Here is a 25,805-nt window from a genome sequence, read left to right as displayed (position 1 = left end):
CCTTCTGGTAGTGTGGCGACCAGAATTGCACGCAATATTGTAAGTGTGGCCTAACTAAAGTTCTGTACAGCTGCAGCATGACTTGCCAATTTTTATACTATATGCCCTGACCGATGAAGGCAAGCTGTATGTCTTCTTGACTAACTTATCCACCTGCGCTGCCACTTTGTGACCTGTGGACCTGTACACCCAGATCTCTCTGCCTGTCAATACTCCTAAGAGTTCTGTCATTTACTGTATACTTCCAAAATGCATTACCTCACATTTGTCCGGATTAAGGTTACATTAGGTTAGAGATACAGCACTGAAACAGGCCCTTCGGCCTACCGAATCTGTGCCGACCAACAACCATCCATTTATACTACTCCTACACTAATTCCATATTCCTAACACAACCCCACTTGTCCCTATATTTCCCTACCACCTACCTATACTAGGGGCAATTGCTAATGGCCAATTTACCTATCAACCTGCAAGTCTTTGGCATGTGGGAGGAAACCGGAGCACCCAGAGGAAACCCACGCAGACACAGGGAGAACTTGCAAACTCCACACAGGCAGTACCCAGAATTGAACCCAGGTCGCTGGAGCTGTGAGGCTGTGGTGCTCGCCACTGTGCCGCCCTAAACTCCATCTGCCGTTTCTCCGCCCAAGTCTCCAACTGATCTATATCCTGCTGTATCCTCTGACAATCTCCTCCCATAAGGGTCCAAGAAACTAAAGCCCTCTCTCTTGCACCATCTCCTCAGCCACGCATTCATCTGCTCTATCCTCCTCTTCCTATACTCCCTAGCACATGGCACTGGGAGTAATCCTGAGATTACAACCTTTGAGGTCCTGCTTTTTAATCTGCTACCTAGCTCCCTAAATTTTTGTTGCAGGACCTCATCCCTCTTTCTACCTATGTTGTTGGTACCAATGTGTACCACAACCTCTGACTGCTCCCCCTCCCCCTTCAGAATGTCCTGCAGCTTTTTAATCCATCTCTTGCCAGAATTTTAGAACTTAATTTACTAGTTTTAATTTTAAATCATTAGAACTTTGGAAACAAAATGTCCACATCAGCATGTTGGATTGTGTACATAACCCATTTCAAACAAGTCCAGTTTAAAGAAATATGTTAGAATGGTATAATTACATGCAAGTGCCAATGAATCAGGAAGGAAGACAACTGGAGATAATTTGCTAAAGCTACACCAAAGGTTTGAACCAACACATCAAGATAAAAGCCTAAATTTCCATAAAGCAAATATCTACCCCCTGGTTACAGATTGTAAAGATTTTACATTAATGCTGTCTAAGATGTAGACTTAAATGGAACTTCTATTAGTTCTATGTCTGAAGAGCTATGTTTTCTTGGTGCACATTAATCTCCAAAACTACTTTATTAACATTTAACCCAGCTAAGCTTGTTTTGTTCCTACTAATTTGTTCTGTTTAAGATAGTTAATTGAGTTGTTTTGAGCTGGTTCCAGTCAAATTAAGTATTATACGCACCAACCTGTAGATAGAAAATAATTCTCAATCCATTACTATCCTTTCTGCCCTTGTTTTCTCTTCCCAACTGAATAGATTGAAAACCAACTCCTATGACTATTTGAATTTGTGCAACTGACTGGGCAGTTAAGTAGATCTTTATAGGAAGATGCATTGCATATTTAAGAGGAGTGTTTCTGGGTTTGTTTGTTTAATTTTAACAATGTTGTAAATTTCCAATCAAAGATGTCGTTGACATTCGTTTTACAGGTTCTCTGTCCGATTTGGCCCAGACGAGGACATTAAACTCAGATTTCACAGCAAGAGGAGCCTTGAGCTCCAAGAATAAAAGGTGTGAATGTACTGGAGACTGGGGATGTCACAGCAGCTTCTGCTTCAATAAATATGATTTGAGAAATACGCCTCTGGATTGTTTTCATAGTATACGGATTAGCTTTTCTCAACATTGGCGCCAAGTACATTAGTTAGGTATTTTTCCTGTATGCCTGTCCAAGAATATGCCAATATCTGTGGAGTTGATGCTCAATTGCATTTTTGAATTATTTCAAAATATTGAACTTTGATTTAGTCATATAGAGGGTGGAAAAGAAATTCCCTGATGCCAGGGATGAGATGCTTTAGTTATGAGGGGTTTGAGAAGCAACTGAACTCTTTTATTAAAATGGAGAAGGTTAAAGGGATCTGCTCAATTATGCTCAAAATTCTGAAGGATTTGATGAGGTAAATAGGGAAAGACAATTTCTTTAGTGAGACAGTAACTGAAGCGCATACATTTAAGATAATCAAAAATATGAAAGTGAAGTTTAGAATCTGGGTTTTTAAGATGTGGAATGACCCTTCAAACAATGGTGGAAGCAGAATCCATAGTGGCTTTTAAAAGGGAAGTAGATAACTGGAGAAAAATGTGAAGGAATTTGGTAAATACTGATTATAGATACAGATAATTTAAATTGCAAAACTAGGACACCTGGTGCAGACTAGAGAGGGAAAAACCTTGCATTTATATAGTGCCTTTTGTGACCAGAGTACATCTCAAAAATGCTTTACAGCCAATGAAGTACTTTTGAAGTGTAGTCACTGTTGTAACGTAGGAAACTTAGCCAATTTACACATGGCAAGCTCCCACAAAGTGCAATGTGATAATGCCAGATTATCTATTTTTGTGGCGTTGATTGAGGGATAAATATTGGCCAGGACACTGGGGCTAACTCTGCTTCTCTAACTCATCTTCGTAAGAGTGCCATAGGGTCTTTTACACCCACCTGAAAGGGCAGATGAGGCCTAGGTTTAATGTCTTATCCGAAAGGTGGCACTCCCTCAGTGTGGCACTGGATTGTCAGCCTTTATTTTTGTGCTGAAGTCCTGGAGTAGGACTTGAACCCACAACCTTGGGCTGCCAATTGAGCCACAGGTGACACAAATTTTTTGCATCAAAATTAAGACCCAGATCCAGAATTTACTCGGTGTTCAACATGTGGAATGGATTTCCAGCAGCAGTAGGTGAAAATCCTAAAAAAAAAAAAAAATTTTTAGAAAAGGATATTTCAATGGAGGAATATGATGTCTTGCTGGATGAATGAACCAAGATTGACCAAATAGTCACTGACCACTAGCTCTGAAGAAGGGTCACTTACCTGAAAAGTTAACTCTGCTTCTTTCTCCACAGATGCTGCCAGATCTGCTGAGTATTTCCAGCGTTTGTTTTTATTTCAGTTTCTAGCATCTGCAGTATTTTGCTTTTATTGACCAAATGGCCTTGTTTTTTGTAATTTACCTTGTATGGGGGTAGGGCAGGAGAGGGGACTAAGTGATTAGCTCTTCTAGGGAGTTGACTCAGGCACCATAGGATGACTAATCGTCTTCTGTGCTGTGAAATTCTATATACTTGGATCATTAGAATGACAATTGTATTCTTCATGTTTTGTCCACATCAGATCTGACTATATTTCTAAAGCAAAGACCGATTCCAGTGGGGATGAAGATTTTGAAAAATGTGAGTAGTATCTTAAATGTGTGTTTTTATTTCAGCTTTGCTTTTGTCTTCAAAGTCAGCTGTAGAGATTAGAGCTTTGTCACCCTGTATTTGCATTGAGCATGCCAAGATCAAGTACAAAATTGTATTTACACAGTATAAAAACTGCTCCAACAATGTGCCTTAATCCCAGCCTCGAGTACACCCTAATGCAGTGGTGCAAACTTTTTTCAGTTTCCACACTAGTCATCCACTTGCTCAGTTGACAGCCTGTCAGTTTGCATTCGATTCTGGGTACTTTATTATGAAGAGTTGTACTGAGATTCATTATGCAGGATCGTGAGAGAACAAAAGAAAAAGACAAGGAGTCAATCAGCCCATTATGCTTGCCAGTCTAGCATCCTAACTCTTCCATTAAAGCAACCAGCAGTATTTTGAATGTGTCTGATGTCTGAGAAAACAAAGTAAATCAGAGACTAGTGGTCAGATCTTAAAAGTTTATGGTAGTGGTTTACAAGCCAGCAGTTTCCTCACTGCTACCCCTTCCAATAATCCAAAATGTGGTAGAGTAGTTGTCTTTAATTGCTGGCTTTAATGTGAAATAAATATGGGCTTATTGCAGAAGCTTGAAGCAAGTAGCAGAGAACCACATAGCTGAGTTGTTTCATTTTTCTTGATATAATTTGCTCTGCATTTGTCCAACAAAGGAGTGAACTCATTGAAGTGCTTGTGCAGCAATATGCTTCCTGAGTGAAGGTAGGGGAAGTGCAAATGTTTTGCTCCTTGATTGCTCAAAATCCCTGTTAGGAAAAGCTTACTTGTGTGGCTTTAGTTCTTTGCGGTGAGGTAGGGGAACATGCCAGGAGTATAAGGCAATTGGCCTGTGGATGTTTAAAAGTTGCAAAAAATTTGTCATGTACTTTAAAAGAAAATGTAGGGGCATAGATAGCTGGTGGCTGGACCAAGAGTTAAGGTAATTGGGTTTTGGTTAGATTGGAGAGAGTTCTGGAATGATGTATTCCAGGAATCTGTCAATGTTTCTGTGCTCTCTAGTCTCATCGAACAACAATCTTGAAATATAATGACAAAAGTCGGTAGTTTGGCAAACACCAAGAGGGCTGTACAAAATCAGGGTAACAGAAGTTATAGGCAGCTAGGTTACATGAAAAATAATGTGGATGAGTGTGAGGTTTTCTTTCTCCCTCTCAAATTAAGGAATGGGATTATACACTCAGTAGAAAGGTAGTGTGTGGGAGAGCAAAGGAGACGGTTCAAACACAATTTCCTGAAAGTGCATACAGCAATAAGAAGATCAATCACATTTTGGGCTTTATAAATAGGGACATAAAGAAGCAATGATAAATTTGTTCAAAATGTTGCTTGGGCCACAGTTGCAGCACTGTGAGCTGTTTTGGCCACCTCCATTATGGAGAGGATATTACTGCCTTACAGAACACATAGCTTAGATTCGCCAGGGTGCTGCTAGGTGTAGTCAGCTATAATTGAAGAGATGTTTGAGGTACTGAAATTATTTTCAATGGAACGTAAAAGATTAAGAGGAGATTTATACAGCTTGTTTTACTGTGAAGGTTATGTTCATAGCTGATATTCAAGTATTCAAAATTCTTAAGGGAAGGGATAAGTTGAACCCCAGTAATATATTTCAGATTGGCATAAACACCAGAACTAGGGAACATGGGCTTAAGCTTTGAAGCATGAATGGACAGTTCAGATTTAAATATGCAGAGAGAGAGAGGGGAACATATGGAAAAAGAACTTGACAGCATTGGATAGATATTTGAGGTAGATGATTGAGAGACATTTAGTTTATTTTTATTGGCCAGGTGAACTGCATGTAGTGCTTTTTCTTTTTTCCCTGTCCTGTACTTTCCTATGTTGCTGTGTACACAATAATGAGACAGCTTGCTCAATTTTTAAATTTGTTTCCAGAACAGGTTGTTTAGGCTATGTGCTGAGGTTTATATATGTCTGTTGTGCCTTCGGTAAGGATTTTGCACACTGCTGGAATGCAGATAACGTACATTAAGAATTGTGGTGGGGGGGCTCATGTTGGATTTGGTTTTGTATATTAACGTGGACATAATTTCTTCCCCATCAGTTCTGATGCGAGTAAAGATACCTCATACACAACCACAAAAGCACAGCACTTGGAGGGAAAATAATAACAGGTGGGTAAGTGGCTGATCGTTTGGTTGAGAATGGTAATTCCAATCAATTTAAGCCATTATATAAAATGCAGTTAGGACATTAAAATCAGCCTAGAGAAGGTCTTATTTCATAGAAAACTAAATTGTCAGCTGAGTAGAAATGTGTTGCACCTCCATGCCTCTTTGTTTCTTTTCTACTTGGGCTGAAGTAATTTGATCCAGGTATCTGGTCCCTACTGATTCAATGGTTTTTAGAGTTTTATAGATGATGTAGAGACTTTTTACTCTTTCTTGAATGTGACAGTTATGGTCCTGTTTGTTCCTAACTTAATTCAAATGAATTTCATAGCAACCTTTCAGTGGATCAGATCCACTCATCCCTGGATTATAGATATGACAGTGAGTACTAATTCATTAGGAGTTGGTGGTTATATAAGCAGGAGTTAAATCATGGTGATCTAAAAACCATAAAATATGAGAAATACTCAGTTCAGGCAAATCTCTGGTGAGAGAAACAGTGCTAATGTTTTTGGGTCGACGACCTTTCATCAGAACTACCCCCTTTTAGCCTGTTCACTGTCCTTGGCATCTGTTTTGCCTTGTGCCTGATCATGTGTCTGCTAAAACACTCCTTCACAACTACATCTTCTCTCCCATCTCTCCACTCATTGCTCAGCAACTGGCCTCAGTCCCAAATGATTCCTTTTGGATTCTATACCAAATTCCACCTTTGATACCTTGGATCCGCTCCTGCTGAGGTTGAACAGGATACAAAAATAGTTCTGATAAACAGTCATTGACCAGAAACATTAACTGTTTCTTTTGTCACAGTTGCTGCCAGGCTTACTGAGTGCCGACCAGCATTTTCTGTTTTGATTTCAGATTTCCAGCATCCATGGTCTCTTAATTATATCGTTGTGATGTCATGTTTTAGCAAATTGCCAGATGTAGTTGTTTCAACTTACATTTCTGTTTGTACCATTATTACCAGTTTCAGTATCCGAAATAGCTGCTTTAAGGTCAGGTGGTTCTTGAAACTGCACTGACCAGTTTGAGAGAGGATCATTGAACACAGCAATGCGAGAGGGTCATTGAGCCCATCAGATCTCATTCCACTAATAGCCTGTGGTTTTTTTTTTTCCATCACATCATACAGTTGTATTTTCAATGTCCAAAATGTTCTAACATTTACTATCCTGCCTTGGAAATTATTCAAAACACATTTAAAATTGACATTTTATCTGGGATTACCTTATTTTATATACCACAATATTTAGTATGCTTTGAGTTCCTTTGCTGTAATTGTTCCACCTTTGTTGGTTGTGCCTTCAGCTTCCTGGATCCTTAACCTCTGGAATCCCCTTTCTGAACCTCCTACCTTGCTTTCCTCCTATCTAAAGCACTCTTTAAAACCTACCTCTTTGACCAAATATTTGGTCATTTGCCCTAATATCCTCTTATGTGGCTGTGGTCACATCATTTTTTTATAATGCTGTGAAGTGCCTTAGGATGTTTCATTACATTTAAAGGTGCTGTATATCTACTCGTTGTTGTCGTCCCACTGTTGCTTTAAACTGGACCTTAAGCTTCTATAATCTTTTATCATAGCTATTTATTTTGACATTTGGCCAGCAATAATACTGACATCTTGAATTAACCAAGACGGCTTCCAGCTGTTCTCCAGTGTTTCTAACCTTTTGGACACCCCAAAAGTACTTGCAGTTTTCTCTTAAATCTGACTACCTTGCAGCCTTTTCTGCCTGTGTCCCTGTTGCTGTCGTGCGTCCCTCTGTTCAGTTAATGGGACCAAAGACCTTCAAACAGAATGGGTGTGAGGTGTTTTTAGATTGCCAAACAGTTTAATAAATTGCTTGTTCATAGTCTACAGGGGAAAATGGCATCAATGATGCCTTATTAGCATTTTAATTACTTCTCTCAGAATCTTTATCAACTGTGTGACTGTACTATCCTTTTTAAAAACCTAATGCCCCTGATTTTGCAGTTGTAATGATAAAATTGTTAGCCGTCGCTGTCATTACAACTGTGAAACTGATAGTACTTCTGGCGTGTGGAGATCCAGAAGTTGCTGTCAGTGATTCTCTGCTCCTGCACAGGGTGCGTTATTGAACAGATGGCAGTTTTCTAAAATTGCTGAACTGACGAGTACTTTCCCTTTTACACTAATATTGCTGTTAATAATTCCTCACAAAGTTACACCATGTTAAATGGGGTATAACTGGGTTTTTAATGACATGCAAAGTCATAACTACTGGTGAATAACTTCCCTGGCCCTAGAAAATTAATAGTATTTGTGTAATATTTTCCATTATGATAAATGTTTCATAGTTTCAATTTTGTTAGCTTGTTTGATATTTCAGCCTTTAATATGTATGTTCCAATCTTTATTTCGCTCACACTTTTATAACTATCCTTTTGCTTTTGGGGAAAAAAAAGTTAATCAGTGAATCTTGCATCCTGGTTTGCTGTCTGAGAGTTTTTGAATGTGACTGGTTGCTTATCCTGACATTACTGTTGCTGGACATCTAGCGATGCCCTTTTCTTAGGTCAAATTAACATTGGGAAAGGTGAAATCCATGCCCCATTGCTAGATCTTTGTGGCCAGCTTTGAGGTCAATGGTGAGTGCCATTGCTTCGCTGCTGACTGCAAAATCCAGGCCAACAACTTGTTCCAAATGCTATCTGCAAAATAGTTAAATTCCCAAGACACAACAAATAACTTTAAAAAGGACTAAAATAGGACTGCATTCCTTGTCCCAAGTATGCCCTGCCCTTTAACCATATTTCACCTGAAGACCACAATTGATCGAGTCTCCATGTGCCCTGCCACAGGAGATTGTATTTTTTCTCTGATCTGCAGTAAATTTATTCTATTCTGTATATGTAATGCCATGGAGAGATACAGCACTGAAACAGGCCCTTCGGCCCACCGAGTCTGTGCCGACCAACAACCACCCATTTATACTAATCCTACATTAATTCCATATTCCCTACCACATCCCCACCATTCTCCTACCATCTACCTACACTAGGGGCAATTTACAATGGCCAATTTACCTATCAACCTGCAAGTCTTTGGCTGTGGGTGGAAACCGGAGCACCCGGTGGAAACCCTCCCGGCGCAGTGGTTAGCACCGCAGCCTCACAGCTCCAGCGACCCAGGTTCAGTTCTGGGTACTGCCTGTGTGTGGAGTTTGCAAGTTCTCCCTGTAACCGCGTGGGGTTCCGCCAGGTGCTCTGGTTTCCTCCCACAGGCAAAGACTTGCAGGTTGATAGGTAAGTTGACCATTGTAAATTGCCCCTAGTGTAGGTAGATGATAGGAGAATGGTGGGGATGTGGTATTGAATATGGGATTAATGTAGGATTAGTGTGGCTTTCGTGCAGAGAGATCGACTGTTGACATGCTGTTCTCCCTTCGTCAGATACAGGAGAAATGCCGTGAACAACAGATGGCCCTCTACATTGATTTCATGGCTCTCACCAAAGCCTTTGACCTCGTCAGCAGACGTGGTCTCTTCAGACTACTAGAAAAGATTGGATGCCCACCAAAGCTACCAAGTATCATCACCTCATTCCATGACAATACGAAAGGCACAATTCAACATGGTGGCTCCTCATCAGAGCCCTTTCCTATCCTGAGTGGTGTGAAACAGGGCTGTGTTCTCGCACCCACACTTTTTGGGATTTTCTTCTCCCTGCTGCTTTCACATGCGTTCAAGTCCTCTGAAGAAGGAATTTTCCTCCACACAAGATCAGGGGGCAGGTTGTTCAACCTTGCCCATCTAAGAGCGAAGTCCAAAGTAGGGAAAGTCCTCATCAGGGAACTCCTCTTTGCTGACGATGCTGCTTTAACATCTCACACTGAAGAGTGTCTGCAGAGTCTCATCGACAGGTTTGCGGCTGCCTGCAATGAATTTGGACTAACCATCAGCCTCAAGAAAACGAACATCATTGGGCAGGACGTCAGAAATGCTCCATCCATCAATATTGGCGACCACGCTCTGGAAGTGGTTGAAGAGTTCACCTACCTAGGCTCAACTATCACCAGTAACTTGTCTCTAGATGCAGAAATCAACAAGCGCATGGGAAAGGCTTCCACTGCTATGTCCAGACTGGCCAAGGGAGTGTGGGAAAAGGGCGCACTGACACAGAACACAAAAGTCCGAGTGTATCAGGCCTGTGTCCTCAGTACCTTGCTCTATGGCAGCGAGCCCTGGACAATGTATGTCAGCCAAGAGCGATGTCTCAATTCATTCCATCTTCGCTGCCTCCGGAGAATACTTGGCATCAGGTGGCAGGACCATATCTCCAACACAGAAGTGCTCAAGGCGGCCAACACCCCCAGCTTATACACACTACTGAGTCAGCGGCGCTTGAAATGGCTTGGCCATGTGAGCCGCATGGAAGATGGCAGGATCCCCAAAGACGCATTGTACAGCGAGCTCGCCACTGGTATCAGACCCACCGGCCGTCCATGTCTCTGCTTTAAAGACGTCTGCAAACGCGACATGAAATCCTGTGACATTGATCACAAGTCGTGGGAGTCAGTTGCCAGCATTCGCCAGAGCTGGCGGGCAGCCATAAAGGCGGGTCTAAAGTGTGGCTAGTCGAAGAGACTTAGCAGTTGGCAGGATAAAAGACAGAAGCGCAAGGGGAGAGCCAACTGTGTAACAGCCCCGACAAACACATTTTTCTGCAGCACCTGTGGAAGAGCCTGTCACTCTAGAATTGGCCTTCATAGCCACTCCAGGCGCTGCTCCACATACCACTGACCACCTCCAGGCGCTTAGCCATTGTCTCTCGAGATAAGGAGGCCAAAGAAGTATAAATGGGTGGTTGATGGTTGGCACAGACTCGGTGGGCTGAAGGGCCTGTTTCAGTGCTGTATCTCTCTCTAATGCCAGCTTTCTTTTTAGCTGCTCATTGTTTTGCAGCATTGTGCAGAGATAGAGTCTCTCACCCTTTTCAAATTCCATTCCATGAATCATGCCCGAAAGATACTAGGGGCAATATTGCACTTGCTGTCAGTGGTTAGTTAACAAAGTGAGCTTGTCTCTGTTCAAAATTTTTAGTTTCTTCAACTACGATTACCATTGTGACAAATCTTAATTGCAAATTTGAGCTGATTTAATCAAAGTTCATGTTTATAGGAGAGAGGGCAGAAAATTATGAATACATGAAGAGGTGGAAGCCAAAGTAAAGTAGATGTCTGCTTTTTCCAGTGCAGTCTCTTCAGTGCCTAATGAGAGTGTCCCATTAGTGGTTGTTCGCAGGGGTCACTAATGCATTGTGGCATCAGGGCACATGATATGTTTAATAATTTTATTTTATGCTCCTTGATTTCTATATAGTAATGAGATTTTCTGTACAGCCTTAAAGATTTTATCGTGAGTGATGACTCGTCTCGAGAGGAATTGGATATAAATGGGATTTTGGAGACTGAGCACAGTGCTGATATTGGTAAGTAACCTGCAAAATGAAGATTAAAAATAGATGGCCATCTTTTTGCGACAGTAATTTCTGATGTTTAAAGGATCAATTCTCCCATTAGAAAATTTTATTTCCCAGTGCATGCCATTCAGTGGGAGGTTGAAGGATGCCACAGATAAAATATTGATTTTTTTTTTTATGTTTTTGAAATATTTAACATTATATTTTAGAATTTTATTCAATTTTCCTTTGTCCTTGTGACCAAACTGTTGCCTGTGTTCCCTGTAGCTAGGTGCCTGGAGATTTCCCGGGCTAGACTCTTTCTTAAAATGCCCCCTCTATCCCACTTTCACCTCTGCAACCTTTACTTAATTGCAGCTCAGCTTGTGATCTGGATATGTCTTTACTTTGTGCACAGGAGGCTATCTTAATGCTCATTTACTGTGCTGTTCCTCATGTTATTGAGAGTGTGCAGCTTATATAGTTTGAGTTGTAGCTAAGAAGAAGCGTGCAAGCAACCGTTTGAATTTTGATGATCACTGGATCATCTGGAGAAACAAACTGATCTCTAGCTACAGAGAAAAAAATGTTGAAAGGGAAGAGGACAGGATAGAGAACTCCTTCCAAACACTACCATAATTTTTTCAGTTTTTCCGTCTTAAATTCTTTCAAGGATTGTTTTTAAATGTCTAGGTCAATGCGGAGAGAGTTTGGTTAATATTTTCGGAAGATGGCAATAACGTTTAATAGTTTCATTGAGATTTGGGCGGCGCAGTGGTTAGCGCCGCAGCCTCACAGCTCCAGCGACCCGGGTTCAATTCTGGGTACTGCCTGTGTGGAGTTTGCAAGTTCTCCCTGTGTCTGCGTGGGTTTTCGCCGGGTGCTCCGGTTTCCTCCCACAGCCAAAGACTTGCAGGTTGATTGGTAAATTGGCCATTATAAATTGCCCCTAGTATAGGTAGGTGGTAGGAGAATATAGCGACAGGTGGTAGGAATATGGGATTAGTGTAGGATTAGTATAAATGGGTGGTTGATGGTCGGCACAGACTCGGTGGGCCGAAGGGCCTGTTTCAGTGCTGTATCTCAAAATAAATCAAATAAATTATTTTACATTTGGTTTACTGTATTTAAATGGTATTTTGAGTTTGAGGAGGGCTAATCTGGTGCTGTAACCAGGGGTTAACATTCAATTCTCATCTTCTGTCTCTTAGAACTACATGAACCGATCTGGAGAAGCCATGAGCCAACAAATAAATGTTCTGTGGAAGCAGTCCATAGTAGTCCCTCTGCATCAAGATCAATTCTTAAGAACAGTGAAGACTATTTTGTTACCAAAAACGTGCAGGGAGGTCAGTTACTGAACAGACGGAAAAAGAATGAATCTGGGCAGCACGGTTCTTGCAATTGGGACATTATGGATTCAGTCTTATCCACAGGACCTATGAAATCAGGTGATGATAATGCTTCACATCATCCTATATACTCCAAGCCATTGAACCAAATGCCACATTCTTCAGATACATCAAGCGATGAATTTGAGTCACTAATTGAAAGGATAAAAAACAAAACCCAGAGAACTCCAGCTCAAACTTCTAGCAACTTGAATGGAAGAAGAATGGCTGTTACTGGTAAGTTTTGTGACTGGCTTCATTCGTTGCCCCTCAGACATTATCAATGTACTGACAATATGCAAGTTGCTACGTGAATATGTACAGGTTGTCCACGTGTTTTGAGTGTGCGAGCCCATGCACGTGATCTTAATCCTTACAAGGCCTTGTTCCATCTTATCTGAGTGATTACCAGCGAGATGTTGCAGCATGTGCTTTCCTCTCCTCTGACCATTCGTTCACTAGTCAAACTAGTATGAAACTTTATATGGGAAAGGTAGCATAGTGATAATGTTACTGGACTAGTAATCCAAAGGACTGGACAATTGCTCTGGAAACTGGGGGAACTTAAATTCAATTAATAAAATCTAGAATAAAAAGCTAGTCTCATTAATGGTGACTATGAAATTACCAGATTGTCATGAAAACCCTCCAGTTTGCTAATGTCCTTTAGGGAAGGAAATCTGCTGTCCTTACCCAGTCTGGCCTACATGTAACTCCAGACTCTCCGCAATATAGTTGACTCTTAACTGCCCTCTTGAAATGGCCTAGCAAGCCACTCAGTTGTGCCAAATAAGAAAACAGGACAGATCATCTGACATTGACCTCTGCATCGGATAGGACAAAGGCACACCCAGTTCAGTCCACCCTGCAAAGTCATCCTCATTAACATCTAGGGACTTGTGCCAAAAGTGAGAGCTGTTCCACCGAGTAGTGAAGCAACAGCCTGACATAGTCTTACCCAGAATCATATCTTAGAAGCAATGTCCCAGACTCCTCCATCACCATCCCTGGTATGTCCTGTCCCATCAGCAAGACAGACTGACCAGAGGTGACAGCACAATGGTATACAGTCGTTAGGGAGTGGCCCTGGGAGTCCTGAACATTGACTCTGGACACCATGAAGTCTCATGGTATCAGGTCAAACTTCACAATCGTTACAGTGCAGAAGGATGCCATTCGGCCCATGGTGTCTGTACTGGCTCTCTGAAAGAACAATTCCCTCAGTCAATTTAATTCCCCTGCCTTCTCCCCGTAACCCTTCACATTCTTCCTTTTCATATAACTGTCTAATTCATTTCTGAATACTTCAATTGAACCTGTCTCCACCACATTCTAAGGCAGTGCATTCCAGACCTGAACCATTTGCTGCATGAAAGGTTTTTCCTCATGTCACTTTTGCTTCTCTTACTAAATCTGTGCCCTCTTGTTCTTGATCCTTTCACAAGTGGGAACAGTTTCTCTCCATCTATTCTGTCCAGACCCCTCATGATTTTGAATACCTCTATCAAACTCCTCTCAGCCTTATCTTCTAGCAAAACAGTGCTAACTTCTCCGATCTATCTTCATAACTGAAATTCCTCATCCCTGGAACCAATCTCCTGAATCTTTTCTGTACTCTCTCCAGTGCAGTCACGTCTTTCCTAAAGTGCGACGTCCAGAACTGGACGCAGTACTCCAGCTGAGGCCGACCTAGTGTCTTATACAAGTTCAAATAATTTTCTTAGAGCTGTTAAGAAGGCATATGGTGTGTTAGCTTTTATTAGTAGGGGGATCGAGTTTCGGAGCCACGAGGTCATGCTGCAGCTGTACAAAACTCTGGTGAGACCGCACCTGGAGTATTGCGTGCAGTTCTGGTCACCGCATTATAGGAAGGATGTGGAAGCTATGGAAAGGGTGCAGAGGAGATTTACTAGGATGTTGCCTGGTATGGAGGGAAGGTCTTACGAGGAAAGGCTGAGGGACTTGGGGTTGTTTTCGTTAGAGAGAAGGAGGAGGAGAGGTGACTTAATAGAGACATATAAGATAATCAGAGGGTTAGATAGGGTGGATAGTGAGAGTCTTTTTCCTCGGATGGTGATGGCAAACACGAGGGGACATAGCTTTAAGTTGAGGGGTGATAGATATAGGACAGATGTCAGAGGTAGTTTCTTTACTCAGAGAGTAGTAGGGGCGTGGAACGCCCTGCCTGCAACAGTAGTAGACTTGCCAACTTTAAGGGCATTTAAGTGGTCATTGGATAGACATATGGATGAAAATGGAATAGTGTAGGTCAGATGGTTTCACAGGTCGGCGCAACATCGAGGGCCGAAGGGCCTGTACTGCGCTGTAATGTTCTAATTCTAATTCTAATTCTTGTTGTGCTGTATGCCCCTATTAATAAAGCCCAGGATACTGTATGCTTTATTAACTGCTCTCTCAACCTGTCCTGCCACCTTCAATGACTTGTGCACATATACAACCAGGTCCCTCTGCTCCTGTACCCTTTTATTTTATATTGTCTCTCAATGTTCTTCCTACCAAAATGAATCACTTCACATTTCTCTACATTGAACTTCATCTGCCACCTGTCTGCCCATTCCACCAACTTGTCTATGTCTTTTTGAAGTTGCACACTATCCTCCTTACAGTTCACAATGCTTCCAAGTTCCGTATCATCTGCAAACTTTGAAACAGTGCCCTGTACATCAAGGTTTAGGTCATTAATATATATCAGGAAAAACAAGGGTCCGAACACTGATGCCTGGGGAACTCCACTACAAACCTTCCTCCAGCCCAAAAAACATCCATTAACCACTACTCTTTGTTTCCTGTCACTCATTCAATTTCGTTTCCATGTTGCTACCGTCCCTTTTATTCCATGAGCTACAAGTTTGCTCACAAGTCTGCTGTGTGACACTGCATCAAACACCATTTGAAAGTCTATGTACACCACATCAACAGCATTGCCCTCATCAACCCTCTCTGTTATCTCATCAAAAAAACTCCAAGTTAGTTAAACATGATTTTTCCTCAAGAAATCCATGCTGGCTTTCCTTAATTAACTTGTATTTGTCCATGTGACGATTGATTTTGTCCTGAATTACTTTTTCCAGAAGTTTTCCCACCACTGAAGTTAAATTGACTGGCCTGTAGTTGCTGGGCTTGTCTTCACACCCTTTTTTGAACAAGAGTGTAACGTTTGCAGTTCTCCAGTCCTCTGGCACCACCCCCGAGTCTGAGGAAGACTGAAAAATTATGGCCAGTACCTCTGTGATTTCCACCCTCTCTTCCCTCTGTATCCTTGGATGCATCACATCTGGTCTTGGTGTTTTATCCACTTTAAGTACAGACAGCCTATCTAATACTTCCTCTTTATCAATTTTTAAACCCGTCTAGTGTCTGACTTACCTCCTCTTTCAACATTGCCTGAATTACATCTTCTTCCTTGGTAAAGACAGATGCAAAGTATTCATTTTAATACCTTAGCTTTGCCCTTTCCCTCCCCTTTCTGGTCCCTAATCGGCACCACTCGTCCTTTTTACCACCCTTTTGCTATTTATATGTCTATAGAAAACTTCGGGACTTCCTTTTAAAGCTAGCTGCCAGTCTCTCTTCATGCTCTCTTTGCTTCTCTTATTTTCTTTTTCACTTCCCCTGTAGACCTTCTATATTCAGCCAGGTTCTCAATAGTATTTTCTACCTGGTATCTGTCATAAACACTTTTTTTCTTCTTTATCTTAATCTCTACCTCTCTTTTCATCCAGGGAGCTCTGAATTTGTTTGCCCTACTTTTCCCCTTCGAGGGAACATACCTTGACTCTGCCTGAACTATCTCTTCTTTGAAGGTAGCCCATTGTTCATCTACTGGTTTTCCTGCGAGCTTTTGACTCCAATTTATTCACCTCAGCTCCATTCTTACCCCATTCAAGTTGGCCTTCCCCCAGTTAAATTATTCTTACCCTGGATTGCTCTTTGTCCTTTTCCATAGTCAGCCTGAATCTTATGATACCATGATCACTATCTCCCAAGTGCTCTCCTACTGATACTTGATCCATTTGGCCCACCTCATTCCCAAGAATCAGGTCTAGCAGTGCCTCCTTTCTTGTTGGACTGGCAACATAATGTTGTAGAAAATTTTGCTGAACACACTCTAGGAACTCTTACCCCTCTCCTCCCTTTACACTACTACGATCCCAGTCTGTGTTTGGATAATTGAAGTCCCGCATTATAACTACCCTATAATTTTTGCACCTCTCTGTAATTTCCTTGCAAATTTGTTCCTCCATGTCCTTCCCCCTGGTGGCCTATAGACATCATCGAACAATGTAACTGCGCCTTTTTTGTTCCATAGCTTTAGCCAAATTTATTTCTGTGTTCGATTCCCCCGGGACATCCTTTTGCTCAGCACTGCAATGCTCTCAATCAATACCACCAGCCCTCCCCCTTTGTTCCCTTTCCTACCTTTCCTGAACACCTTGTATCCAGGAATGTTTAACACCCAGTCCTACCCTCCTTTGAGCCAGGTCTCTGTTACAGCCACAACATCAAATTACCACATGGTAATCTGTGCTTGTACCTCACCAGTCTTATTAACCACACTCCGTGCATTCACATACATGCATATTAACCCTGATTCAGACTTTACTACTTTCTCCCTTTGACCCCACCTAATAAGGTACTATTCCCTACTCTAGTGCTATCTATCTTCCCCCAGTATTCTGTGCACCTTGGTATTCCTCTGATATTTGCTGCTGGTTCCTGCACCCCTGACAAGTTACCAGTTTTGCTTCCCTCCAACCTGAGCTCCGTCTCCAGTTTCCATCCCCCTGACAATTTCACTTAAACCCTCCCTAACAGCAAATCTCCTTGCGAGGATATTGTCCCAGTCCTGCTAAGATGCAACCCGTCCATCTTGTAGAGGTCCCACCTGCCCCAGAACTGGTCCCACTGTCTCAGAACTCTGATGCCCTCTCTCCTACACCAGTTCTCCAGCCACATGTTCAATTGCTCAATTCTCCTGTTCCTATGCTCACTTGCATATGGGACTGGGAGTAATCCTGAGATTACTGCTTTTGAGGTCCTGCTTTTTAATCTTCCTTGCTCCCTAAAATCTGCTTTCTAGACCTCATTCCCCTTCTTGCCTATGTCATTGGTATCAATGTGGACCATGACCTCTGGCTGTTCACCCTCCTCCAGAAGCATGTCCTGCAGCCACTCCATGACATCCTTGACCCTGGCACCAGGCAGGCAACACATCAACCTGGAGTCACTTTCCTGCCGCAGAAATGCCTGTCTGTTCCCCTAACTAAAGAGTCCCCTCTCACTACTGCTCTTGATCACTCCTTCGTCCTCTCCTGTGCAGCTGAGCCACCTGTGGTGCTGTAAACTTGGCTCTGACTGCACTTTTCTGAGGAACCAACATCCTCACCAGTATCTAAAATGGAAAACCGATAAGCAAGTGAGATCATAGGGAACTCCTGCACTACCTGCCTGGTTCTCTTAGATTGTCTGGCGGTCACCCATTCCCTATCTGCCTGCATGCTCCCAGCCTGCGATGTGGCCATCTCTCTGAACATGCTATCCATCTAGTTCTGCGCCTCACGGATGCACAACTGTGACTCCAACCGCCGTTCAATTCCAAAGCCCAGAGCTCAAGCTTGTGCAGTCAGTGATACTTCCTGCAGATGTGTTTGTCTAGGACACATGGTGTGTCGATGACTTCCCACATGTCACGGGCTGTACATTCCACTCAGCAGAGCAGCCCTGCCATACCTTAACTTTACAACCTGTTTATTATAAGTAGAATAGCTTACCAGTTACTCACCAACCAGATGTTTCCACTGCACCGAAGCAAGAACCAAATACTGGAGGGAAACAAAAATAGGAAAATGGAGCACCTCCTTCCCCCCCACCCCGCACCCCTTCACCGAGCTCACCACTCACCAAACTCGAATCTCCACATTCGACTCGCAATCTGCACACCGTTTGCAGGTTGCACCCAGACCTCCTGTATGTATACCTTTTTGAAGTTGAAACTGCAGTAACCAGATTTGACTGTTCAGCTACTCTGCAGTAGAGCCCGTTAATCCTTACCTAAGACTGTAAGAACCTGGCCTTGCTTTCCAAACCCAACTTTTTATCTAGAGGATAAATCCCAGTTAAATGCTAACTGCAGATCAGACTTTTATTCAGATAACACTTGAAATCCCCACTCACCAAACTCGAATTTCCACACACAGCTTGTAATCTACACACTTTTTTTTTTCTTGTGCAAGGAAACCTGCACCTACTGCATTCCTTCAACTGATGGATCATACTCCTCCATGTTGAGCACCACTTAGCACTGAAGATAGCAAGGGCACAGAATGTACTCTGGCTGGGGAACTTCAATGTCCATCAGCAAGAGTGGCTCAGTAGCACCGATACTGACTGAGCTGGCTGAGTCCTGAAGGGCATATCTGCTAGACTGGGTTTGTGGCAAGTGGAGAGAGAACCAACAAGAAGGAAAACCTATTATATCTTGTCCTCTCCCATCAACCTGCAGCAGATGTATTTATTCGTGACAGTATTAGGAGTGACCACAGCAAAGTCCATCTTTGCACTGAGGACGCTATAGTGTTGTGTGGCAGTACCACTATGTTAAATGGGAAAGATTCAGGAAAGATCTGAAAGTTCCAGAACTGTACTCCATCACAATCTGTCACATCATGGGCTGACAAATCCGTGTCTCAGCCACTGCCATCAAGCCAAGCGACTAACCTTGAATCAATGTGGAGTGTAGGCGAGTATGCCAGGAGCATTCCCAAGGCATACTTTTTTAAAAAAAAAATGAGGTACCAATCTGGTGAAGCTACAACACAGAACTACAATCATGCCATAGATAGAACTAAGCGATCCCACAACCAACAGATCAGGTAAAAACTGCACTCCTGCCACATCCAGTCATGAATGGTGGTGGACAACTGAACAACGAACAGGAGGAGGGGGAGGCTTCATGAACATCCCCATCTTCTGTGATGGGGGGGAGCCTAGTATGTCAGTGCAAAAGACGAAGCTGAAGCATTTGCAACCATCTTCAGCCAGAGGTGTCGAGTGGATGATCCATCTCTACCACCTCCTAAGGAACCCAGCATCTCTGATGCCAGAGTTCAGCCAATACAATTCACTCCACAAGATATCAAGAAATACGTGAGCTCGCTTGATCCAGTAAAGGCTATGGGCCCCAACAGCATCCCGGCTTTAGTACTGAAAACTTGTGCTGTAGAACTAGCTGTGCCCTTGGCCAAGCTGTTCCAGTAGAACTGCAACACTGGCATCTGTCTGACAGTGTGGAAAGTTGCCCAGGTGTGCCCTGTTCACAAAAAGCAGGGCAAATTCAATCCAGCCAAGTGCTGCCCCATCAGTCGATCATCAGCAAAGCAATGGAAGGTGTCGCTGACAATGCTATCGAGCAGCACTTACTCACCAATAATCTGCTCAGTTTGGGTTCTGCCAGGACCACTTGACGTCAGACCTCATTATAGCCTTAGTTCAAACGTAGACATAAACAGCTGAATTTCAGAGGTGAAGTGCGAGTGACCTGGATATTGAGGCAGCAAGGAGCCCTTGCACATACGAACATACGAATTAGGTGCAAGAGTAGGCCGCTCAGCCTCTTGAGCCTGCTCCGCCATTCAACAAGTTCATGGCTGATCTGATTGTAACCTCAACTCCACATTCCTGCCTACCCCCAATAACCTTTCACCCCATAGCTTATCAAGAATCTATCTATCTCTGCCTTAAAATTATTCAAAGACTCTACTTCCACCACCTCTTGAGGAAGAGAGTTCCAAAGACTCACGACCCTCAGAGGGACTGGCTCCACCTGAATCATGCTGGGACCAGAGTCGTGGCGAATCACATAACTAGGGCTGTAGATAGGGCTTTAAACTAAATAGTGGGGGGGAGGGTTCAGTTGCATGGAAAAACAGGAAGTTAAAGGAGAAGGTAGGAGTGCAGGTTAGTGGTGAGGCTGATTGATTGTTACCAAACTGCAAGAAGTATACTGGTTACACCAGAAGAGAGAAATAATAAACAGGCGAATAAAGCATCAGTGCTGAGGGACAGGTTAGTGGGTATAGCCCAAATAAGAGTTCTATATACAAATGCACGGAGTGTAAGGAATAAACTAGATGAGCTGCAGGCGCAAATTCAAATGGAAGATTATGATGTGGCGGCCATTGCGGAGACGTGGCTGCAGGACGGTCGGGACTGGAACTAAATATACCTGGTTATAAAGTTTACAGGAGGGACAGGGAAAATGGCAGAGGGGGTGGAGTAGCCCCGAGAAGAAAAAGCTCCATTTCACAGAAAAAACAGCCATGGACAACTAAAGAGATTATGGATAGCATAAAACAAAAAGAAAGGGCTTACAAAAATGCAAAACGCAGCATGGATCCGGCCGAATGGGATCAATACAAAGACCAGCAAAGGGTCTCAAAGCAGCTTATAAGAGCTACTGAAAGAGATTATGAAAGGAAACTTGCAAGGGACATCAAAATCAATGAGAAATTTTATAGTGACATAAAGGGAAAGCTGGTGGTCAAGAGCAAATGTAGGGCCACTAAAAGCTGAAAATGGAGATATTGTCATTGATAATGGGGAAATGGCAGACATGTTGAACAATTACTTTGCCTCAGTATTTACAGTTGAAAAGGAGGATAACTTGCCAGAAGTCCTGAAAAAACTAATAGCCGATAGGGGACAGGGACTTAATACAATTAATGCAAGTAAAACATCATTAACAAGGAAATTAATGGAACTGAAGAGTGAGAAATCCCCAGGAACTGACCGTTTCCATTCGAGGGTGTTGAAGGAAGTAGGGGAACACATTGTAGATGCCCTAACTGTAGTCTTTGAGTTCCCTAGATTCAGAAGTGGTCCCTCTGGATTGGAAAGTTGCACATGTCACTCTACTTTTTAAGAAGGGTGAAAGGGGGAACCAAGGAAATTACAGACCAGTTAGCCTGACATCTGTGGTGGGCATGTTGCTGGAGTCTATAATCAAGGATAGGGTGACTGAACACCTAGAAAAATTTCAGTTAATCAGGGACAGCCAGCATGGATTCGTGACGGGAAAGTCATGCCTGGCAAACCTCATTGAATTTTTTGAAGAAGTGACTAAGGTAGTGGACAGAGGAATGTCTATGGATGTTATTTATATGGACTTCCAGAAGGCATTTGATAAAGTCCCACATAAGAGACTGTTAACTAAGGTAGAAGCCCATGGAGTTGAGGGCAAAGTATTGACATGGTTAGAAAGTTGGTTGAGTGGTAGGCGACAGAGGGTGGGGATAATGGGTAAGTACTCCGATTGGCAGGATGTGACTAGTGGGGTCTCGCAGGGATCTGTGTTGGGGCCTCAATTATTCACATTATTCATTAACGACTTGGATAATGGCATAGTAAGTCATGTATCCAAATTTGCTGATGAAACAAAGTTAGGCGGCATTGTAGACAGTCTAGATAGCATAAAATTGCAAAGAGATATTGATAGACTAGGTGAGGAGAAAACTGGCAGATGGATTTCAATGCGAGCAAGTGAGAGATTATCCATTTTGGATCAAAAAAGGATAGAGCAGGGTACTTTCTAAATGGGAAGAGGTTAAGTGCAGTGGATGTCCAAAGAGACTTGGGGGTTCAGGTGCATAGATCTTTAAAATGCCACAAGCAAGTGCAGAATATAATCAAAAAGGCTAATGGAATGCTAGCCTTTATATCCAGAGGATTGGAGTATAAAGACACAGGTTATGCTGCAGCTGTACAAAACCCTAGTTAGACCCCCTTGGAGTACTGTGAGCAGTTCTGGGCACCACACCTTAGGAAGGATATACTGGCCTTGGAGGGAGTGCAATGTAGGTTTACAAAAATGATACCTAGACTACAGGGGTTAAGTTACGAGGAGAGATTACACAAATTAGGCCTGTTTTCGCTAGAATTTAGAAAGTTAAGGGGTGATCTGATCGAAGTCTTCATGATATTAACAGGAAAAGACAGGCTAGATAAAGATAAATTATTTCCACTGGTTGGAGATTCTAAAAATTAGGACCAGACCGTTCAGGAGAGATGTTAGGAAGCACTTCTTCACGCAAAGGGTGGTAGAGGTTTGGAACATTCCCCCACAAACAGCAGTTGAAGCTAGAACAGTTGTTAATTTTAAATCTGAAATAGATAGATTTTTGTTAAGCAAAGATATTAAGGGATATGGTCCAAAGGCAGGTATATGGAGTTACGCCACGGATCAGCCATGATCTCATTGAATGGCGGGACAGGCTTGAGGGGCTGAATGGCCGACTCCTGTTCCTATCTTCCTATGTTAAATGGGTGACTCCTTAATTTTAAACAGTGACCCCTAGTTTTAGATTCTCCCACAAGAGGAAATATTCTTTCCACATCCACCCTTTCAAGACCCCTCAATCTTGTCTGTTTCAATCAAGTCGCCTCTTGCTCTTCGAAACTCCAGCGGATACAAGCTGAACCTGTCCAATCTTTTCTCATAAGACAACTCGCCTATTCCAGGTATCAGTCCAGTAAACCTTCTCTGAACTGCTTCCAATGCATTTACGTCCTTCCTTAAATAAGGAGACCAATACAGTATACAGTACTCCAGATGTGGTCTTACCAATGCCTGTATAACTGAAGCATAACCTCCCTACTTTTGTATTCAATTCCCCTTACAATAAATGATTTTCTATTAACTTTCCTAATTACTTACTGTACCTGCATACTAACCTTTTCTGATTCATGCACGAGGACACCCAGATCCCTCGGCATCTCCAAGCTCTGCAATCTCTCACCATTTAAATAATATGCTTTTTTTATTCTTCCTGCCAAAATGGACAATTTCACATTTTCCCACATTACTCCATTTGCCAGATCTTTGCCCACTCACTTAACCTATCTATATCCCTTTGTAGTCTCCTTGTGTCCTCTTCACAATTTACTTTCCTACCTATCTTTGTGTCATTAGCAAATTTAGCAACCATACCGTCGGTCCCTTCATCCAAGTCATTTATATAAATTGTAAAAAGTTGAGTCCCCAGCACTGATGCCTGCGGCATGCCACTTGTTACATCTTGCCAACCAGAAAATGATCCATTTGTGCCTACTCTGTTTCCTGTTAGCTAGCCAATTTTCCATCCATGCCAAAATGTTACCCCTTACACCATGAACTTTTATTGTCCGCAATAACCTTTTAATGTGACACTTTATCAAAGGAATTAAGAGGGCTAAAAGGGGTCATGAAATATCTTTAGCGAACAGGGTTAAGGAAAATCCCAAAGCCTTTTATTCATATATAAGGAGCAAGAGGGTAACGAGAGAAAGGATTGGCCCACTCAAGGACAAAGGAGGAAAGTTATGCGTGGAGTCAGAGAAAATGGGTGAGATTCTAAACGAGTACTTTGCATCGGTATTCACCGAGGAGAGGGACATGACGGATGTTGAGGTTAGGGACAGATGTTTGATTACTCCAGGTCAAGTCGGCATAAGGAGGGAGGAAGTATTGGGTATTCTAAAAGGCATTAAGGTGGACAAGTCCCCAGGTCCGGATGGAATCTATCCCAGGTTACTGTGGGAAGCGAGAGAGGAAATAGTTGGGGCCTTAACAGATATCTTTGCAACATCCTTAAACACGGGTGAGGTCCCGGAGGACTGGAGAATTGCTAATGTTGTCCCCTTGTTTAAGAAGGGTAGCAGGGATAATCCAGGTAATTATAGACCGGTGAGCCTGATGTCAGTGGTAGGGAAGCTGCTGGAGAAGATACTGAGGGATAGGATCTATTCCCATCTGGAAGAAAATGGGCTTATCAGTGATAGGCAACATGGTTTTGTGCAGGGAAGGTCATGTCTTACCAACTTAATAGAATTCTTTGAGGAAGTGACAAAGTTGATTGATGAGGGAAGGGCTGTAGATGTCATATACATGGACTTCAGTAAGGCGTTTGATAAGGTTCCCCATGGTAGGCTGATGGAGAAAGTGAAGGTGCATGGGGTCCAAGGTGTACTAGCTAGATGGATAAAGAACTGGCTGGGCAACAGGAGACAGTAGCAGTGGAAGGGAGTTTCTCAAAATGGAGACGTGTGACCAGTGGTGTTCCACAGGGATCCGTGCTGGGACCACTGTTGTTTGTGATATACATAAATGATTTGGAGGAAAGTATAGGTGGTCTGATTAGCAAGTTTGCAGACGACACTAAGATTGGTGGAGTAGCAGATACTGAAGGGGACTGTCAGAGAATACAGCAGAATATAGATAGTTTGGAGAGTTGGGCAGAGAAATGGCAGATGGAGTTCAATCAGGGCAAATGCGAGGTGATGCATTTTGGAAGATCCAATTCAAGAGTGAACTATACAGTAAATGGAAAAGTCCTGGGGAAAATTGATGTACAGAGAGATTTGGGTGTTCAGGTCCATTGTTCCCTGAAGGTGGCAACGCAGGTCAATAGAGTGGTCAAGAAGGCATACGGCATGCTTTCCTTCATCGGACGGGATATTGAGTACAAGAGTTGGCAGGTCATGTTACAGTTGTATAGGACTTTGGTTCGGCCACATTTGGAATACTGCGTGCAGTTCTGGTCGCCACATTACCAAAAGGATGTGGATGCTTTGGAGAGGGTGCAGAGGAGGTTCACCAGGATGTTGCCTGGTATGGAGGGCGCTGGCTATGAAGAGAGGTTGAGTAGATTAGGATTATTTTCATTAGAAAGACGGAGGTTGAGGGGGGACTTGATTGAGGTGTACAAAATCATGAGAGGTATAGACAGAGTGGATAGCAAGAAGCTTTTTCCCAGAGTGGGGGATTCAATTACAAGGGGACACAAGTTCAAAGTGAGAGGGGAAAAGTTTAGGGGGGATATGCGTGGAAAGTTCTTTACGCAGAGGGTGGTGGGTGCATGGAACGCATTGCCCGCGGAGGTGGTAGATGCGGGCACGATAGCGTCTTTTAAGATGTATCTAGACAGATACATGAATGGGCAGGAAGTAAAGAGATACAGACCCTTAGAAAATAGGCGACAGGTTTAGATAGAGGATTTGGATCGGCGTAGGCTTGGAGGGCCGAAGGGCCTGTTCCTGTGCTGTAATTTTCTTTGTTCTTTGCCTTCTGGAAATCCAAGTACAGTACAGCCACCAATTTCACTTTATCCACATCACGTTATTTTTGCAAAGAACTCCAATAAATTGGTTAAACATTGTTTCCCTTTCAGAAAACCATGTTGACGCTGCCTGATTACCTTGAATTTTTCTAACTGCCCTGCTATAAAATTGCTCATATAATTGAAGTCAGTGGGAATCGGGGAAAACTCTCCACTG

The 25,805-nt window shown here is 42.8% G+C and overlaps 1 protein-coding gene across 2 annotated transcripts in view; it reads left to right on the top strand.

Annotated features, from left to right (window-relative positions):
• The window catches only part of gcna (germ cell nuclear acidic peptidase), a 47,031-nt gene that overhangs the window by 8,470 nt on the left and 12,756 nt on the right, over window positions 1–25,805 (top strand). Inside the window, exons 4-8 of one of the 2 annotated variants that reach the window (XM_068047489.1) lie at window positions 1,746–1,827; window positions 3,431–3,489; window positions 5,588–5,657; window positions 11,027–11,115; window positions 12,297–12,713. In XM_068047489.1, coding sequence (XP_067903590.1) covers window positions 1,746–1,827; window positions 3,431–3,489; window positions 5,588–5,657; window positions 11,027–11,115; window positions 12,297–12,713 — 717 coding nt within the window. The remainder of the gene's footprint in view (window positions 1–1,745; window positions 1,828–3,430; window positions 3,490–5,587; window positions 5,658–11,026; window positions 11,116–12,296; window positions 12,714–25,805) is intronic. The other variant, XM_068047490.1, reaches the window with a different exon arrangement.

Source organism: Heterodontus francisci, chromosome 15 (assembly GCF_036365525.1).
Source record: "Heterodontus francisci isolate sHetFra1 chromosome 15, sHetFra1.hap1, whole genome shotgun sequence".
Taxonomy (NCBI): Eukaryota; Metazoa; Chordata; class Chondrichthyes; order Heterodontiformes; family Heterodontidae; genus Heterodontus; species Heterodontus francisci.
This window is presented reverse-complemented; position numbering and strand designations above follow the sequence as displayed.